Source organism: Ambystoma mexicanum, chromosome 11, assembly GCF_040938575.1.
Source record: "Ambystoma mexicanum isolate Mex_15411 chromosome 11, UKY_AmexF1_1, whole genome shotgun sequence".
Taxonomy (NCBI): Eukaryota; Metazoa; Chordata; class Amphibia; order Caudata; family Ambystomatidae; genus Ambystoma; species Ambystoma mexicanum.
In genome coordinates this window covers 563,952,468-563,969,473 of record NC_090934.1, presented here as the reverse complement: position 1 = coordinate 563,969,473, position 17,006 = coordinate 563,952,468, and the positions used below count along the sequence as shown (strand labels likewise).

Genomic DNA, 17,006 nt, shown 5'->3' with positions numbered 1-17,006 from the left:
AGAACATATTCATTGGACAGGCACAGTCTGAAGTGGGTAGTACCCAGGGTGGAGGCTCATTCTCCTCGATCAGTATTGTGGTAACAACTTCTGCCATGAAGGCAGCGGTCCTGGAAAATGCTTGGCTGTTGGAAACTTGTGGACAGCTGTCCAGTGTGGGCTTTCCTCGATGGACTAACCTTTCTGCTGAAAGATGCATGGCTTATGGCCCCAGAAGATTGTGCAGTCTCCTTTTCAGTTTTTGACTTTTCCTCGAAGGCTTTGTCTACACCTGTGACCCAAAAAGGCATGTTAAACAAGTGTGCTTTTGTTTCTGGTTGAAAACCTGCTGCTTAAAGCCATGATACCAATTTCTGACCAATCCCTTGGCCGCTTTTCTGCTGGCCATTTCTGCCACACTTAGGGTTCTCTTGATTGATATTCTGCCTTTCGCAGGGGATAGCTTGTGCATTTGCCTCTACTGGAAGCATTATAATAAATAATCCTGTATCGTCCCACTTGGATCAATCATTTCTGGACAGGTGTGTCGTGGGGGCACTTGCAATTCTCAGTTCATAGGCCACTGTTATTCTGCTTAAAGCATGTTTCCACTTGCTCTCCTCATCTGTTGGTGTAGCATCAGATGTAGGTGCTGGCATGCCACATTTATTTTGAGGCGCTTTTATCCAAAGCACTTCAGAAAATTAATGAACACAGTACAAGAGTGCATAACAAGAAGATAAAATAGAATGGAAAAGAAAAAGACAACAATGTCATTAGAACCATAACAAAGAGAACATGTAATTATAATCCAATTAACTGTCAATATGTAGAGTCAATTAACACATTTGCACTGCAGAGAGTTAAAGTCATGACTCAACTACATCAACATCTTACCATAAATTGCAAGTTGTGGTGGGAGGCAACCCTTACAGATGATATCCAAGAGGGAAACAGCAGGAGTGTTTCCTTCAGGAGAAAAAGAGTGTTATAAAGAGGTTTTGGCTCCTACCTTTGTAGTGCCACACTCGGGCAGTCCCATAACTCTCGACAATGGGGTCAATATGGAAGTAAACGGCTTGTTGACAGGGTGAGAGTTTGATGGCAACTTGGCATTGATAACCCATACTTAAGGTTATTCCATGTATCCAACATTAACTGGCACTGCTAGTGGGGGGATAGTGTCCCAATCACCAAGTCTCCCGGAGCGATTGGGTGCACAGGACAAGGAAGACCCTCAGGAACCACATTTAAAGGGCTTTGGCCATGACTAATCACGTGATCATCACTCCACCCAGGTTAGGAAGCAGAGCTGACAAGTTAGCACGTCAGGCTGTGCAAGATGGTCATTTCACATCGGGTTGGGGGGATTGAGCACTCCTATGTGGACACAAATGTTAACATCCAAATCAATCAGGAGAGCAAACACATCGCTACCAATCAACGGATATGTTTTCGGATGGTCTACGTTTAATATTCTGTCACTTTGTACTGGCCTATATTTATTCTCTATTGGCTAGATGTGGCAGGGTTGAGCATTGTGGGCTTTCTGTTTTTTAACACTATTTTAGGAACTGTGTGGGAGCGATTGCAGTTCATCCAGTGGCTGTAGCTTTGGGGCCTATTATGAAGCTAAATTGGATCAAACACTGGCCAGACGAGAATGTACTGTTTTAACGCTTCTTTATTAGGGTATTCACAAGGGCAAAGCAGGACTCATTGAATATATGTTTACTGCAACAGTCACTGCCTCTCTGCTTCCCCTACCTAAATTAGGCAACTGATTTACATGGACTTACCCTGGGCTGTGCCACACCACAGAAAGCTTCTTGAACACTCCGGTCTACACCACCACTGTCCTATGTAAAGGGGCCTCAGCTCTCTCTAGGCTATCAGGGGAATGTTGTTACATACAGTAAAAAAAAACAAGTATAGGTTATTTGGGCCTGCAAGTAGTCCAGACCCTCTAAAAGACAACCAGAGACTCATACAACACAATACATGTAATAACCAGACGTTTTCAAACCCAACAATTTTAGTGACCTCCCCAAAGTGGCATTACATTACACTACAAATGTTCCAATATACCAATGTAAACGTAAAGTCAACTATGATCCACTGGTAGCAAAAACACTTCCATCTTTATGTATTTGACTGTTTCAACAAAATCGACCCACTGAGTTTTATTGCTAAGCCCAGAGATTGTTCAAAATCTATGAGAAACCAAACTAATACTGGGCCCCAACAAACCCAACAGACTTCTGCTCACTTTCTTACTTGGCAAGATACTCATAACACACTAGGCAAATGCATATAGGTTGGGAAAGACCTAGCAAGGATGGTGTTTCTGTCAAAGTCAGAACGGCATGTTGGAATCAATGGGCAAGTTGTGGTATGTTCTGCACCAATTAACATCTACCCCATACATGGATACAAGAAGGGAATAAGCCAATAACTGTCAAACCAACCGCAAACGCACAGAACATGCAGTAGATTAAGACAGACCATAGATGCCAGTGGCCAAAAAGCCTTTATATCAAGGATTGGACACTACTGAAGTTGTCAGCAGGGATCCAATGATTGTGAAATACAGTCTCTCAGCAGTAGCATATCACAACGCATACAAAAGATAAAAAAGGGACCAACTAGCCACTCTACAACTTGCCATTATGCACATCCCTTCTCGATACTCTGTGCACTCAACAGTTTGCACTCCTTAATTCAGATTCTAAACTCAAGATGGCTCCCTGAATTGATTTCACAGTCCTCCTTCAGCTTCTATAAAGTCAAAGTAGTTGGCCCTTCAGTTTATGTTGGCTATTTGTTTGTGGAAGGACAGGCTGCCGTCAATGGTGAAGCATAAGAAATCTGCTGAATCTGAGAATTGTGCATAAAATCCTTCTAGGTGCATATCATTGAGCCATTGTTGGATATGCTGTTTAGCCGGGGGGCGTTCTTGGCTGGGTTAAGTTTGTGGTAGGCAGCAGACATCCAGGATTGGATGATGGCTAGCTAATCGCAGAGACGACTGATGTCCTGTGGTCTTTTTATTCTCATGTACAACCGAGTAACATCTGCGTATTGGTGGATGCCTATATTAGGGTCTTTGAGGAGTGTACCCAGAGGCTCCATGTAAAGGTTAAAAATGATAGGTGAGAGGATGGTGCCTTGGGTGACTCTCGAGGGAATTTGGAGTTGATTAGAATGCAACAGGTTCATCTGGATGGCATGGTTCCTGCCCTATAGGTAGGAGGTAAACCAATTCAAGACAGTGCCGGAGAATCCCATCCTGTGGCGAGGAGGATACAGTGGTCGATTGTGTCAAATGCAGCCGAGAGGTCAAGGATGAAGAGGAGGCACGAGTCGCCCTTATCCATAATTTCAAGGGCATCATCCACCACCTGGATGGTGGCCGTCTCAATGCTACAATTGGGATGGAATCCCAAGTGATAGTCGTTTAAGAGGTGTAGATGACGGATTCTGGCAAGTAGTTGTGTAGCAAATACTTTTTTCAAGATGTTGCCAATAAAAGGGAAGTTTGCAATGGGCCAGCAGTTGGCCAGGTTGTCTAGGTCTAGGGTTGTTTTTTCAAAAGAGGTTGTATGAGACCAGTCTTGATGGTGTCCGAGAATGGCCCTTCTGTGACAGAGGCACTAATGATGCAGAGTAGTGCACTGAGCACCGGGCCCATCAATTGTTTAAAGATGGAGGCCAGGATGATATCATTAGAGAAGGAACTAGGTTTGAGAGAGGTGATTGTTTTAGGAGGTCTGGGAGAGAGAGAGGAGATTATTCAGTCCACAGGGGTAGTGTAGATGCTGGAGTGCAGGGGGCGGCTAATGCGGTTCGAGGTTGATTTGTTGCTCTGCCGAATTACGTCTATTTTTTCAATAAAATAGGGGTTGATTCTGTTGCATTTTTCTTGTGTTGCTTGCACCTCGAGTTCGGGTGAGGAATTGGTACACTTCTTTACAACTTCAAAGAGGGCTTTTCTCCTGTTCGAGACTACTGCAATGGTGTTTGAGTAGTAAAGAGATTGGGCCTCTGTAATCATAATCCAACGGATGGAGTAGAGGGATTTGAGGTTGGTAAAATCTCCAGGGTTATGGTTTTTGCTCCACTGTTTCTCTAGGGATCTGATTGAGCATTTGTTTGAAGCTAGATCAGGGGTGCCAAGAGGTGGATTGCTTGGTCTTAGTCCGGGTGGTTTTTAGGGTGGGCATGAGTGTCCACCATATTAATTGCGGAGTAGTTGAATAATTCTAGGAGTACAGAGCCATTCGGTGGTGGTGGGGAAGTGTGAGAGGTTTGCATCTAGTTCATTGACCGGAAAGGTTTTGACTAAGCAGCACTGAGTGAGTGGGCATTTAGCCTGACCTTTGTGGGCCGTGGTCGAGTGGGTAATCGAGAGTTGGATGGCACTGTGGTCAGACCAGTCAAATGGGATAGGGTCGACGAGGGGGATGATGTAAAGACCACATCTACAACATTAGCGGTGCTGGATCTAGACTAGAGAATTTTGAACGTGGTAGACTCCAGAGTATGTAGTGTGTGACATTGTTTCAAAACTGAAACACAGGTGCAAGGATACTGAGACACTGGTACCTACACAGAGCAGTGGGCCTGAAGTTACTATGCAAACAAATTACAACTTGCAGGAACTGGGATTTACAAATCATTTACAAATCATGTTGGTACCCAAGAAAGGTACACCTATTTACATGCTGCTGTCACAGGACAATCATTGCTCTGCCCCTCCACTGAAACCATTGTGCCCCTGGTCCCAACAATGCCCAGCAGGAGAAGAACCATTTCCTCCATGACTCCATCTTTGCAATGGCTCTTCAGCTTTGTGTAGCATCTGGGGCCCCTCAACATTTCTAGAACCACTGCCAGAATTCCAAGAATAGAAAGTATTTCTGGACAAAGAGACAAAATATTCCAATCATGAGGTTCACACATCATCCAACACTGGCCTATGCTTCACATTGGTTACTCAAGATACTGGTCCTGATGCCATGGTTCTCCCAATCAGCTGCATAGTTTATTGCACATTAGAAGTAAGTCAGGGTTGTGGAAAAACAGATGCTGCGACTTAAGAAACAAAAGGCTGAAATACTGGACATTCTAGTCTGAGTTTTGCTACCATTTATGGTCAAATGCTGGTGACCCTGTGAATACAGTGACAGCTCTAGTGTCTCAGAGTTGTAAATGCTAGACATACCTGCTAAGTACATATATAAAATTACTACCTACCTCCAGCAGTAAATAAAGTTTATATATTACTGTAACATTGTGTGGACATTCCTTTCTTTATACCAATAGCTCCTTATACTGCATGTCGCTATGCTGTATTTCTGTTTCCCCAAATCACCTCTGGAGAAGGTGATCAATATGGCAATCTGGAAACTTTAACACAAGCCTCAGGAGATTCCTCTTAACAGTGTTGTAAAGAGCTGTGACCGAACCAATGAAAACTGAAAATAATACAAAAATTAAACAAACCTGTTCAAGATCAGCACTGGCATCGAATTTTGCAGCCAGTTTAAAGAGTTCTTGTTCATGACTTTGGGCCTGTCCCATCAGATCCTTTTCTTTTTCCTGAATGATGCTTTGAAACACACGAATCTGAAAATAACCAACAGGAGTCACTTATGTCTTAAGAACTAAACACATATTCAATCACATTACTTAGGGGGGAAAAGGTAATCATTTCCATAGAACATCCAAGTATGTTCTTGTTTACTTAAATTGGGCTATGAATTGAGGCATAAAAAAAACTGTTTTCCTATAATCAGGAGAACAAGGGTAAAAAGCATTTTAGGTTCACCCGACTCATGTCCCTAACGAAACACTGTCAAAATGTGCGTGTGGTTAAACCCCCATGTGGACTCCTTAGTGGCTGCAGAGACGTTTGATTATATTTCACACTCACTTCTAAAAAAAAAAGCAGGTTTTGTATTTTTATTTTTAAAAAAAACATAATAAATCACTGTTTCAACTACAACAGCTCAATCCAAAGACCAACTCTCTTCAGGTGCAGGCTTTAAAAGTGAGACAGGTCACAAAATGCATTCTTTTCCAAGATAAGAACAGTGTAAATCCCACCCATTAAGGAATACCTGCCCTACAGATGACGGCCCTTTTGTCACTCAAGGAGGAAGGTGACGTATATATTTATATTGCAAACAGAATCCTCCTGAATAGTTCACGACAGAATGGGACTTCTGTTATGCATGCATGAGATTCCAGTAACGCGCTTCCTCCAAGTGCTTAATAAAGAAGTTTGCCCTTACTGTATTTTTACCGAGATGTCGTCAGATTGATAAAATCTTCTGTCGCAATAGCCACTTCTCCAAAGAGCAAGACCTTTGTTTGAGGGTATTGTAAATATTCTCTTTACAGTTTCCATACATATAACATGCTGATTGTGCTGCCTGCCTCGAATGGTGAATCGGGAGGAAACACAGAAGAGCTAATCGGACACACTCAACTGGAAAAAGTTGACATGCTGGAGCATTTCAGACCGTGGGCTGAGAGGTTTTTTGTTGTTGCACCAATGTCAAAAATGTAATATCAGCGGTCAGAAGTGGTAGCAAAACAGACCAATGTATAATGGCCTTCTTAGACCAAAAATAAAGAACACCAATAAATCCACATTTTCCTACAACTTTCTTCATTAGCATGCTGTCCCAGATGCCGCCCATAGCCTGATGCCATGACCGATTGCATTTTGTCTATATTTGTGGCGTCTAGGCATGTTTGCATGTCATTCGTACTCAAATTGTCAAATAGTGAAAAATGTTTCAAAATTAGCTTCAAGCACTGTGGAATATCGGTCAACTGGACATTTTCCATTCTATCAATAGATGGTATCGTTTTTTTCAATTTCAAATGCATACAAGGTGGATTCATGGAAGACGTGGAATCAAAGTGTGTAGAGTTATACCAGTGTGTGCCGTAGGTGCCATCAAGCAAGAAAGTTCAATACATCGGCTTCAGGGGCATCAAGGACATTCAAGGTGCTTTAAATGTATTTGGATTTGCACTTTTTTTGGTCAAATCAATTTACTGTCAGCTATTCATTTAAATCATTAGTGAAATGACTTAAAATATTTCATTTATTTTATGTGTATTCTTTGAATTCCTTGACTTGTCCCTTATTTATTTAAACATGACTCAAAGATAAACGCACAAAGTAACCAATGGACAGCAAAAAAATCTAATGCGGTTTCATAAAGGTAAACCTTTGGCTAATATTATTTGAAAGTAGCATGTACAATATACACAAGCAAAACATTTTTTTTACATCTAGGAACTCCAAAAAAGATCACTCTCTGATAATATGTTGCATCTCATTACACCCACAAAACAGTAAAACAAAGAATGTGTTTTTGTGATCACTTTGCAGAAGTCTGGACTTCCAACTATGCATACTTCGCTGTTCTTTTGACGACTGGGATAGAAAGTGTGATACTGGGACATTTGATGGTATTCTTTTTCCTCTGTGTTGCAGTCTATATCCCATAGACTAATATGCAAATGGAAATTCCTCCTTTGTGAAAGGTACAGTGAGCTAAAACATGTAGCTGCAGACTCTGAGTGGGTACATTCCCACAGAACAGTTTATCATGCCATGTTCTTTCTTGCAGAGGGGCGCCTTGACCTCTTTTTGTATGTCAAAGGAACTTGGGGTTGGTCACCCTAAGTTACCTATGGTTATCTAGACATGTACCCCTTGCTTACTGTGCTCAGAGAGGCACAGCTCCATCTCACTGATGAGGCCTGACTAGGCTGAAACACGTATCTGGGGTTGCTGCTGGTACTCTTGTTCAAAGGAGGTTTGCCATAGAATTTCGGTGCTGGACTGCTCAAGTGGGCTGTACAAAGATATTCCCACAGAACAGGTTATCATGGCGTGTTCTTTCTTGCAGAGGGGCGCCCTGACCTCTTTTTCTATATCCCATACCCTGCATGTTCTTGGCTTGTGAAAGATTTGAATATGGTAATAGATCTTTTTGAAGTGATGTGATATGAATATGTATCCACACAACCTTCTACCAAAACGTTGCGTTAGCAGCGTGCATCTGCAGTGTATGTAATATATGGCAGGGTGGTTCAGGTGAGAGTATACACCAATAATTATTTTCATTGGAAAATGTAAACAGCACATGCATTTCTGTTTGGCATTTTGGAGGTCACAAAGTATGCACCAAACACCTCCTATCAAAATGTACTTGGGAAATGCAAACTGAAACGTAATGTCAAGCAATGAATGTTGATAAAAGGGGCTTTTGAGCCTAAAACATAATGTTTACTTGGTAGCAGCAATGTGTGTTGTGTTGCGAAATTTGACTGAACATCACCATTGAGCACCATCTAAACATTTCACATCCATTATAAACCCAATTTTCTGTATCGGGGCAAAAAGACATGAACATGCCAACGAAATTTCAAATTGCTGGACATGGAAAATGTACACATGTCACGTGCGACATCGCGGTTTAAAACACTGCACTGTCATTGACAGAATAAATACCACCATAATTCCCACCGATCACGCTCTGGTGAGTTTGCACAATTTTACTGTGAATCCACTGTGTCCTACACGGTTTACATAAAAAAACATGGTTACTCAGATTGTGATGCCTCCAACAAGAATCCCTTTTTATGATGTGGTGCATGTTTGTGGGCAATTTTAGCACCGGAAAGTGTAAGTCACATCTGGTTGTAGAGGAACATTTTGTAGATGGCACCACAACACCATGCAGTATCTTTGTCTGATCTTGAAATGCAAGCATATACGTACATTATATTTTCTTGTCAAATGCATACATTCTTCTGTATGTCAGAATATGAACTTCCACACCACTATGCAGCTTTACAAATGGCGTCTAACTGTGCGCAAGTAGAGGATTACAATATCTAAAAAGTAATGACCTACCTGCCAAGGCCCATATTTGTGTTAACTTCAGCAATACACTTCTCTACATAATAGCACTAGCTAAATGAATCAAGCAAGATGTCCCACAGTGGCTCAAGTCTTAGGTTTGCAGTCCAGCAGTGCACATTTCTCCCTAAAATGTACTGTCAACGGGGTACAGGCTTCAAGGCATGCCGATACATTCCATTGCACACACCATGATTCTTGCTTGTCTAAAGCAGACAGTGTAAATCCACAAACATTTGTCAACTAACCATCCGGCCACCAGCTAGAAGTCGCCTTACATCCCAATGAACAAGTTATTTCTTACCTTGTAACGTTCTTTCGATGGGATGTTCCTCCAACGTATTCCTTATCTTAGATATCTCTTTCCAGCTTTGCTGGCCTCGGAAATTTTTTCTCTCTAGAGGGCGCTGCGCGTCGACGTCCGCCGAGTCGATGTCCCTCGACAGCCGCCGTATCGACGTCGACGTCATCCTGCCTATAAAGGCCGCGCGCAGCGTCCGTTGCTCAGTTCCGTTTTGTAGCCCCAATAATTCTTTCTGGACTAGACTAATCACCCTGAAGGAGCGTAAAATGCAACAACATCCCATCGAAAGAACGTTACAAGGTAAGAAGTGACTTGTTCTTCGAAGGGATTGTGTCCTCCGACGTATTCCTTATCTTAGATAGGCTCCCATAGCAGTATTCTGTTATTGGAGTTGGGAGTACTGACTTCATGCTTCCTCTTATTGATGAATAGAGTGCAATACTGCCCTTCCAAACCTAGTTTCCTGACTGGAGGAGGAATCCAAGTTGTAAAGGTATGGACGGACGACCATGTGGCAGCCGCACATATGTCTCTAACCGGCACTCCTCTTTTGAGGGCCGATGAAGCTGCGATACCTCTGGTCAAATAAGCCCTAAGCTTTTGAGGGGGCTCTTTTCCTGCCAGTTTATAACATTCCAAAATGGCTAAAATGATCCATCTGGAAATGGTCTGCTTAGTTATCGGTAGCCCCAGCTTGTGACCTGCGTAGCCTACAAACAGCTGGTCTGCTTGTCTTATCCTAGCCAGTCTACTAATGTAAAAACTTAAAGCCCTTCTTGGGTCCAGCCTGTGTAACCTCTCTTCCTCTTTCCCCGGATGGGGAGGAGGATAGAAAGATGGAAGGGTAATCTTCTGTGTGATATGAAATTCAGAAACCACCTTTGGGAGGAAATTAGGCTTCACTTGCAGAAAAACTTTGTCTTTGTGAAAGATTGTATGAGGGGGTTTACAAGAAAGAGCTTGTAACTCGCTCACCCTTCTAGCAGATGTAAGTGCTACTAATAAAACAGTCTTAAGGGTAAGAAATCTTAAACAAGAGTGGAGTGGTTCGAAAGGTGTGCCCATCAGGAAAGTTAGGACTAAATTTAAATCCCATAGGGGAACCTGGAATGGTCTTGGGGGATAAACATTAGTTAACCCCTTTAGAAACTGTATTACCAAGGGTAACTTGAAAAAGGGATGGTTCTTCCGCAGTGCGCTTAAAGATGGATAGCGCTGCAAGATAGCCCTTGATGGTGCCAACTTGAAGGCCTGAATTAGCTAAATAAAGTAGGAAGGACAAAACCATTGGTGTACCACATGAAAAGGGATCAATATTCTTTTCCCTACACCAGCTGCAAAATCTGTTCCAACAGCAGCGGTATAAAGATTTTGTTGCTGGCCTTCTTGCCGAAAGCAACACCTCCATAACGTCATCAGGGAGGTCCCAATCCTTGTACCTCAGCCTTTCAGAAGCCAAGCGTGAAGGTTGAGGGTTTTGATGTCTGGATGGAGAACCTGACCTCCCTTCTGTGAGAGCAGATTCTCTCTGAGTGGAAGTCGAATTGGAGGGCAGATGGACAAGTCTAGGAGGTCCGGGTACCACGTTCTCCTGGCCCAATCCGGGGCAATTAGGATCATGGTTTTCCGGAATCTTCTCAACCTCCTGATCATTTGAGGAATGACAGGGACCGGTGGAAACGCGTACAGGAGTGGAAACTCCCAGTCCACTATGAACGCGTCTCCCAGGGCTCCTCTCGGTGGAAATTCCCTTGAACAGAACAGATCGCACTTCCTGTTGACACTGGTGGTGAACAGATCCACCTGAGGGGTTCCCCAAAGGGCGAAGATCTCTTGAAGGACTTCCTGAGCTAGTTCCCACTCGTGGGAGACTGTGCTCTGCCTGCTCAGAGCGTCCGCTGTCAAGTTCTTCTCTCCGGCTAGGTGAACTGCCGATAGAGAGATTCCTTCTTGGATTGCCCCAAACCAGAGCTGCATCGCCTCTCTGCACAGAGGTAGTGATCCTACGCCTCCTCTTTTGTTGAGGTAATGCATGGCCACTGTGTTGTCCATCATTATCAGGACATTCTTTCCTTGTACAGGTGGCAGAAAAGCCTTCAGCGCAAGTCTGATGGCCCTCAGCTCTAACAGGTTGATATGTAGTCTGGACTCCGATGGAGACCAACGACCGCTGATTGTCAAGTCGTTGGCGTGGGCTCCCCACCCCGTGAGTGAGGCATCCGTGACTACTGTTATCTCCGGCCAGGTTTGCCAAAACTGCTATCCTTTCAGAATGTTCTCCTGACAGGCCCACCACTGAAGGTCTCGAGCCACCCTGTCGGGAACCTGAAGAAGATCTGTCATTCTCCCTGAGAATTGTGACCACTGAGTTCTCAGTGCCCACTGGAGAGATCCCATTCTCAGGCAAGCCTCTGGCACTAGGAAAATGCAGGATGCCATGAGGCCTAGCAACCTCAAAAAGTCGAAGGCTGGGAGACGTTGGGCATTTTGAAACTTGGTGACCATCTGTAGAATATCTTGAGCCCTCACCTCTGGTGGCGAGGCTTTTCCCAGGGAATTGTCCAGGATCGCTCCGATGAACTGGAGTCTCTGCGATGGTATCATTTGTGACTTCTTTAAATTGAGGGAGAAGCCCAGTCTGTGAAGGGAGTGGCAAACATGATCTAGCTGGATCTGAGCTTGTTCCGAAGATACAGCTCTGATCAACCAATCGTCCAGGTAGGGGTAGACGTGAATCCCTTTCCTCCTTAGACTTGCAGCCACTACCGACATTAACTTGGTGAAGACCCTCGGGCGGAGGTCAGCCCAAATGGCAGCACTCGAAATTGATAATGAGAGTTGCCAATTGCGAACCTCAGGTATTTCCTGTGTTTGAGATGGATTGGCACATGGAAATAAGCATCCTGAAGGTTGAGAGATACCAACCAGTCCTGGAACTGAAGGGCCTGAAGGATCTGAGAAAGAGTTACCATCTTGAATTTGTCTTTCCTGAGGAATTTGTTCAATTCTCGCAAGTCCAAGATGGGTCTCAGTCCTCCGTCTTTCTTTGATATGAGAAAGTAAGGGGAGTACCAGCCCTTGTTCCTCTCCGTTACAGGTACCGGTTCTATGGCACCTTTCTCTAGCAGGTCTAAAATTTCCTGCAAGAGGAGGGGATCTGGAGCTTTTTGAGAGCTGATCCCCGGTGGATGACTCTGAGGTATGCGTAGGAGAGGCAGGCAGTAACCTTGTGCAACTGTCTCCAATGCCCAAGCATCTGACGTGATAGCCTGCCATTCCGCCAGATGTTGAGTTAACCTGCCTCCTACAGGTGTCTTGTGAGGGAAGTCCTCAGAGTGGTTTTGGGGCGGCTGATGCAGATGCCGATGGTAAAGAGGCACCTGCTGTTGCTGCGGCTTTTGAATATCTACCCCGTCCACCTCGGGTAGTTCTTCTTTGTCCCCTTTGAGCCGGTCGTCCTCTACCTCTTCCGAATGTGGAGTAGAAGCGAAAGGACTTGCCTCTCGCAGAGGTTCCTGTGGGACGAAAAGGTGTCGGACGGATTGCAGCGCCTAGGGATTTTGCTGCTGCCTTTGATGTTTGCAGTTTTTCTAAACTGTCATCCGCCTTTTTCCCAAACAAAGAAGAGCTATGGCATGTTCAAGAGCCTGGCTTGCACATCTGGGGCAAAACCAGACTTTCTCAACGAAGCAAAATCTCCTGGTTGTTGTACTTGCCGCCATTGCTCTGCTGATACTGTCAGCCGAATCAATGCCCGTCTGGAGGGATTCGCACATAGCGTCTTTACCGTCCTTTATGATATTTAGGAACGCCTCCCTTTCTTCTCCCTCCGGGATGCAGTCAGCCGCTTAGAAGAACACTCCCAAAGTGTATGGCTGAATCTAGCAAGGGTGCAGGTAGCATTAATAGATTTTAACGCCATGCTACATGCCGAAAAGAATTTCTTAGCCATAGCATCGTATTTTTTTTCGCCCCTGTCCTGTGGGACGGTAGGGTAAGCAGTCTTGATGTCAGTAGAAGATGCTGCCTTTACCACCAGACTTTCTGGGGATGGGTGTTTGGACAAAAACTCCGGGCCTGCAGAAGATACTCTGTATTTAGTAGACAGTTTTTTATTTACTGCCGGGACGACATCTGGGGTTTCCCAGTTCGTCATGATTTTTCTTTGAAGAGCTTTATGAAAAGGTACTACAGGCTCCTCCTGTGGACCTTTATCAAGAATATCTGTGAGGTCATCCTGTTGGAAAGCCTGTGAAGGTGTTGACCACCCCATAAATTCTGTGATCCTGGCCATTAAGGCTCTATAAGGGGTTTCAGCATGCTCCCCAGGGTCTGGCCTTGCGAACTCCACCTCTGGGGAAGTGTCTAAACCACTTGCCTCATGTAAGGAATCATGGAGTTCCTTTAATCTGCGTTCCTCTGAGGATAACTCCTCTTGAACTGGGGTTGCAGATCTCTGCAACTCAAATGTCTCTTCTTGGTCAGACAGTTCTCCCTCTTCCATAATTGAGGACATTGTTCTCAATTGGTCTGAACTCACAAAGGGTGTGAAACCCATCTCCAAGGCAGAGGGTGCCAAACTTGTTGTAATCGGCCTCGAAAACGTCGATGTCGTCGACGCCGAAGGCTTCGAACGTGGCGTTGAAAACAAAGGTGGAGGCCTCGAGGTCCTTGACAGAATCGGAATTCTGCTTGAGGATGTCGACAATCTCGACGACATCGTCATCGAAGACCTGGGAATAGCCACTGGGTGCGCCGCAACCGTGACTTTCCTTGGCGTCGACGCCGGTGTTGAGGATGGCGTCGAGTCGACAGACCCATGTGTCGAAGGTCCCTTCGACAACGGCGTCGAAGACACCGACCTCGGCGTCGACGGAACCTTAGAAGAAGAATTCGAGGTCTTTGCTTTACTCGAGGGTTTGTGACGCGCTCGAGAAGCTTCCTTCGCCGGGTGCTGCGACTTGCAGCGCTTTGGACCTTCGGGTCTTTCGACCAGAGCATCGCTCTCGGCAGTCTTCGAGGGGGTCGAGGCCGCTTTCTCGAAGACGCTCATCATATTTTTTTGGAATTCCTCCCATTCAGCCCGGGAACTATGTTTCGTGGGGCAAGGGATTCTCTTAGGTGAAACAGAGGAAGAGGAGGACGAAGAAGGGGATCTTCGGCGTCTCCTTTTCGAGTGCTTCGATCTCGAGGAGTGATGGGACCCGCTTCGAGACCTGGAGCGCGAATGGTGACGAGGAGACGGATGTCTCGACTTCGTCGAGGAAGAAGAAGCTTTAGAAGTCTTACCTTTTTCCAGCTTCCCCCTACGCTCCTTCAGGGCCTTAGCTGTCATGGACATACAGTCCTCGCACTCCGAACAATGGTGTTCAGCTCCCAAACACCACAGACAGACCCTGTGAGGTTCAGTCAGCGACATCTTTTTTCCACAGTCTCTGCATTTTTTAAAGCCGGACCGAGGGGTTGTTCGGTTCAGACGAGGAAGCCATCGAGTATGGATCGAATATCTCGAGGAAAATAGAATAATTCTCTACGAAACTGAGCAACGATATTCCGAGGCACTGAGTAAGCGTGGAAAAACGGAACTGAGCAACGGACGCTGCGTGCGGCCTTTATAGGCAGGATGACGTCGACGTCGATACGGCGGCTGTCGAGGGACATCGACGGACGTCGACGCGCAGCGCCCTCTAGAGAGAGAAAATTTCCGAGGCCAGCAAAGCTGGAAAGAGATATCTAAGATAAGGAATACGTCGGAGGACACAATCCCTTCGAAAGAGAATTCTGGAAACTATATACAATATCAGTAACAATCAATTTTGCAGCATGCTCCACAGGGGTGAACTACATGTCCAAGAATATCCGACTAAAGGCCTCTTTTCACAGCCAAATGACCGCTCAAAGGGATAAAAGCTTCAATGACACGCAAATATCAGCCCCAAAAAATACAGGGCCCCAACTGCAGGCCTGGCTAGATCACGAGATGACCGTAAACCATAACATTTGCCAATTCAGTCCAGCAAGATGTCGCACCATGGTGTGCTACTAACAAGGGGTGGTGCAATTTTCTAAGGTGGCCACATGACACATTTGGTTACAGTTTACTTCTGATCAGGTCATGTGACTTACTAATTCCATTGAACATTATGTTGACTTTCATTTAAGATCTTCAAAAGGCATTCCACAGTGAGTCCTGTACACAGACGTCTTCATCTAATCCTATTATGCGTCCATTATGTAAAATGCAGCGCAGTCAATAAAAACAAACCAAAGAACTGCTGATCTTTTATCCACCCACTTTTCACATGCACACCTCTCAAGCATAGAGTATAAAATCAAGTGACTTTGAAATCTAACTTTCACACAGCAGTCTAGTGGGAACACACGCTATCCAAAATAGCAAATTCAAACCTCTGCAAGCAAGTATAGCTGTTGATGGTCTCATGGAATAACTTATCCTCCTCTCTTGGTTCTTTTTACCTCCTACAAGCAATAAATACAAAAATACTATTTACACGTCGGTTTCAGATAGGATTTAAAATTTTGGAAATGGCACATTTTTCACAAACTTTCCGATACTTATAACATTCTTTATTTTATGTAATGTATTTTTTAATTCAACTGCATTGTGGATTATAATTTTTTTTTTAAAACAGCTTTTTTCCCAGAATTTGCTTCTGCCATAAAAATACCTTCTTGCATTCTCATGGGATGTGCCAAAAAGACATCTGAAGATGCCTGGGATTTACGAGTCTTCAGACTATACAAAGAAGGGTCACCCCAGACTGACTCCAACGTTATTTACAACGGTACCTACTATCTTTGCGCATGGCCATGGGCACTTGAGCATAATACAGATCAATAGCATATAGCCATAATTATTGGCCGGTTTCAAGAATATTTGTTGTCACTGCGCATGCGCGCCCGACGCATGCAGACCTAACTATCTCGGCTCCTGGCGGCCGCTACAATTATCCTGCAAGAACTCCCGCTAAAGAGTACTATTCCCATACCAGCTGCGCCCGGGGGTAGCAGATGCAGCAGAGAACCAGTGCCCGCAACCCCGAAGAAAAACAGAGCAGGAGACGCGAGATCCTCCCCGAAGCCTGCAGACGGACGAGGCGTGACCACTGAGCCCGCCCCCTCCACGACACGGCGAGCGTGGAGAATCCTCGTTGAGAAGGCACACAGAGCCAACCCGCCTCCAAGAACCAGTGGCGACCTACAGACACCGCCGGAGACCCAACGCGATCTCCTCCATCGGGCCGGCACTGGCAGTGGGCGCGACACGAGGCAGCTGTGAGGGGCCCAATCCTCAAGGCGCCTCTCCTGGCACTGTCGGCGCTGTAAGCGGGTGAAGCTCTGCGACTCTAAGGCCCGCACAATTGACTGCCCACGGCTCGGGCCCACGCTGCCTGCCTTTTCCCCCGTCCCCCCAATCAGCGAGACAGCAGCACCTGGGGTCGAGCTGCAGCAGGACAAGGAGAACCGTGTGCTGCGCTCCCCCGCGGGACGGAGATACGCTACCAACGAACTATATTAAGGTACGTGCAGCTCCCCGTCTCCCCCTAAAGGCCTCCCCCCCCATGCAACTCATACCTGTGGCGCGGACAACGAGACCAACGGGGGCGACCATAGGGGACAGAGAGGGGCACTGGCCGCGGCATACCAGTGCATGGAACACCAGCACGCCCCCCCCCCATGCGGCCTAGGCGCAGTGGCCCTGAACCGCGATTGATGAGGTGAGAGTCACTTCTCCGCGCATCTGGCTAGACC

The 17,006-nt window shown here is 45.5% G+C and overlaps 1 protein-coding gene across 4 annotated transcripts in view; it reads right to left on the bottom strand.

The window, feature by feature from the left end:
* Positions 1–17,006, bottom strand: part of LOC138503575 (golgin subfamily B member 1-like) — a 1,546,163-nt gene that overhangs the window by 1,065,740 nt on the left and 463,417 nt on the right. For all 4 annotated transcript variants that reach the window (XM_069623402.1, XM_069623405.1, XM_069623404.1 and 1 more), the window contains exon 8: positions 5,485–5,607. In XM_069623402.1, the coding sequence (XP_069479503.1) occupies positions 5,485–5,607 (123 nt within the window). The remainder of the gene's footprint in view (positions 1–5,484; positions 5,608–17,006) is intronic.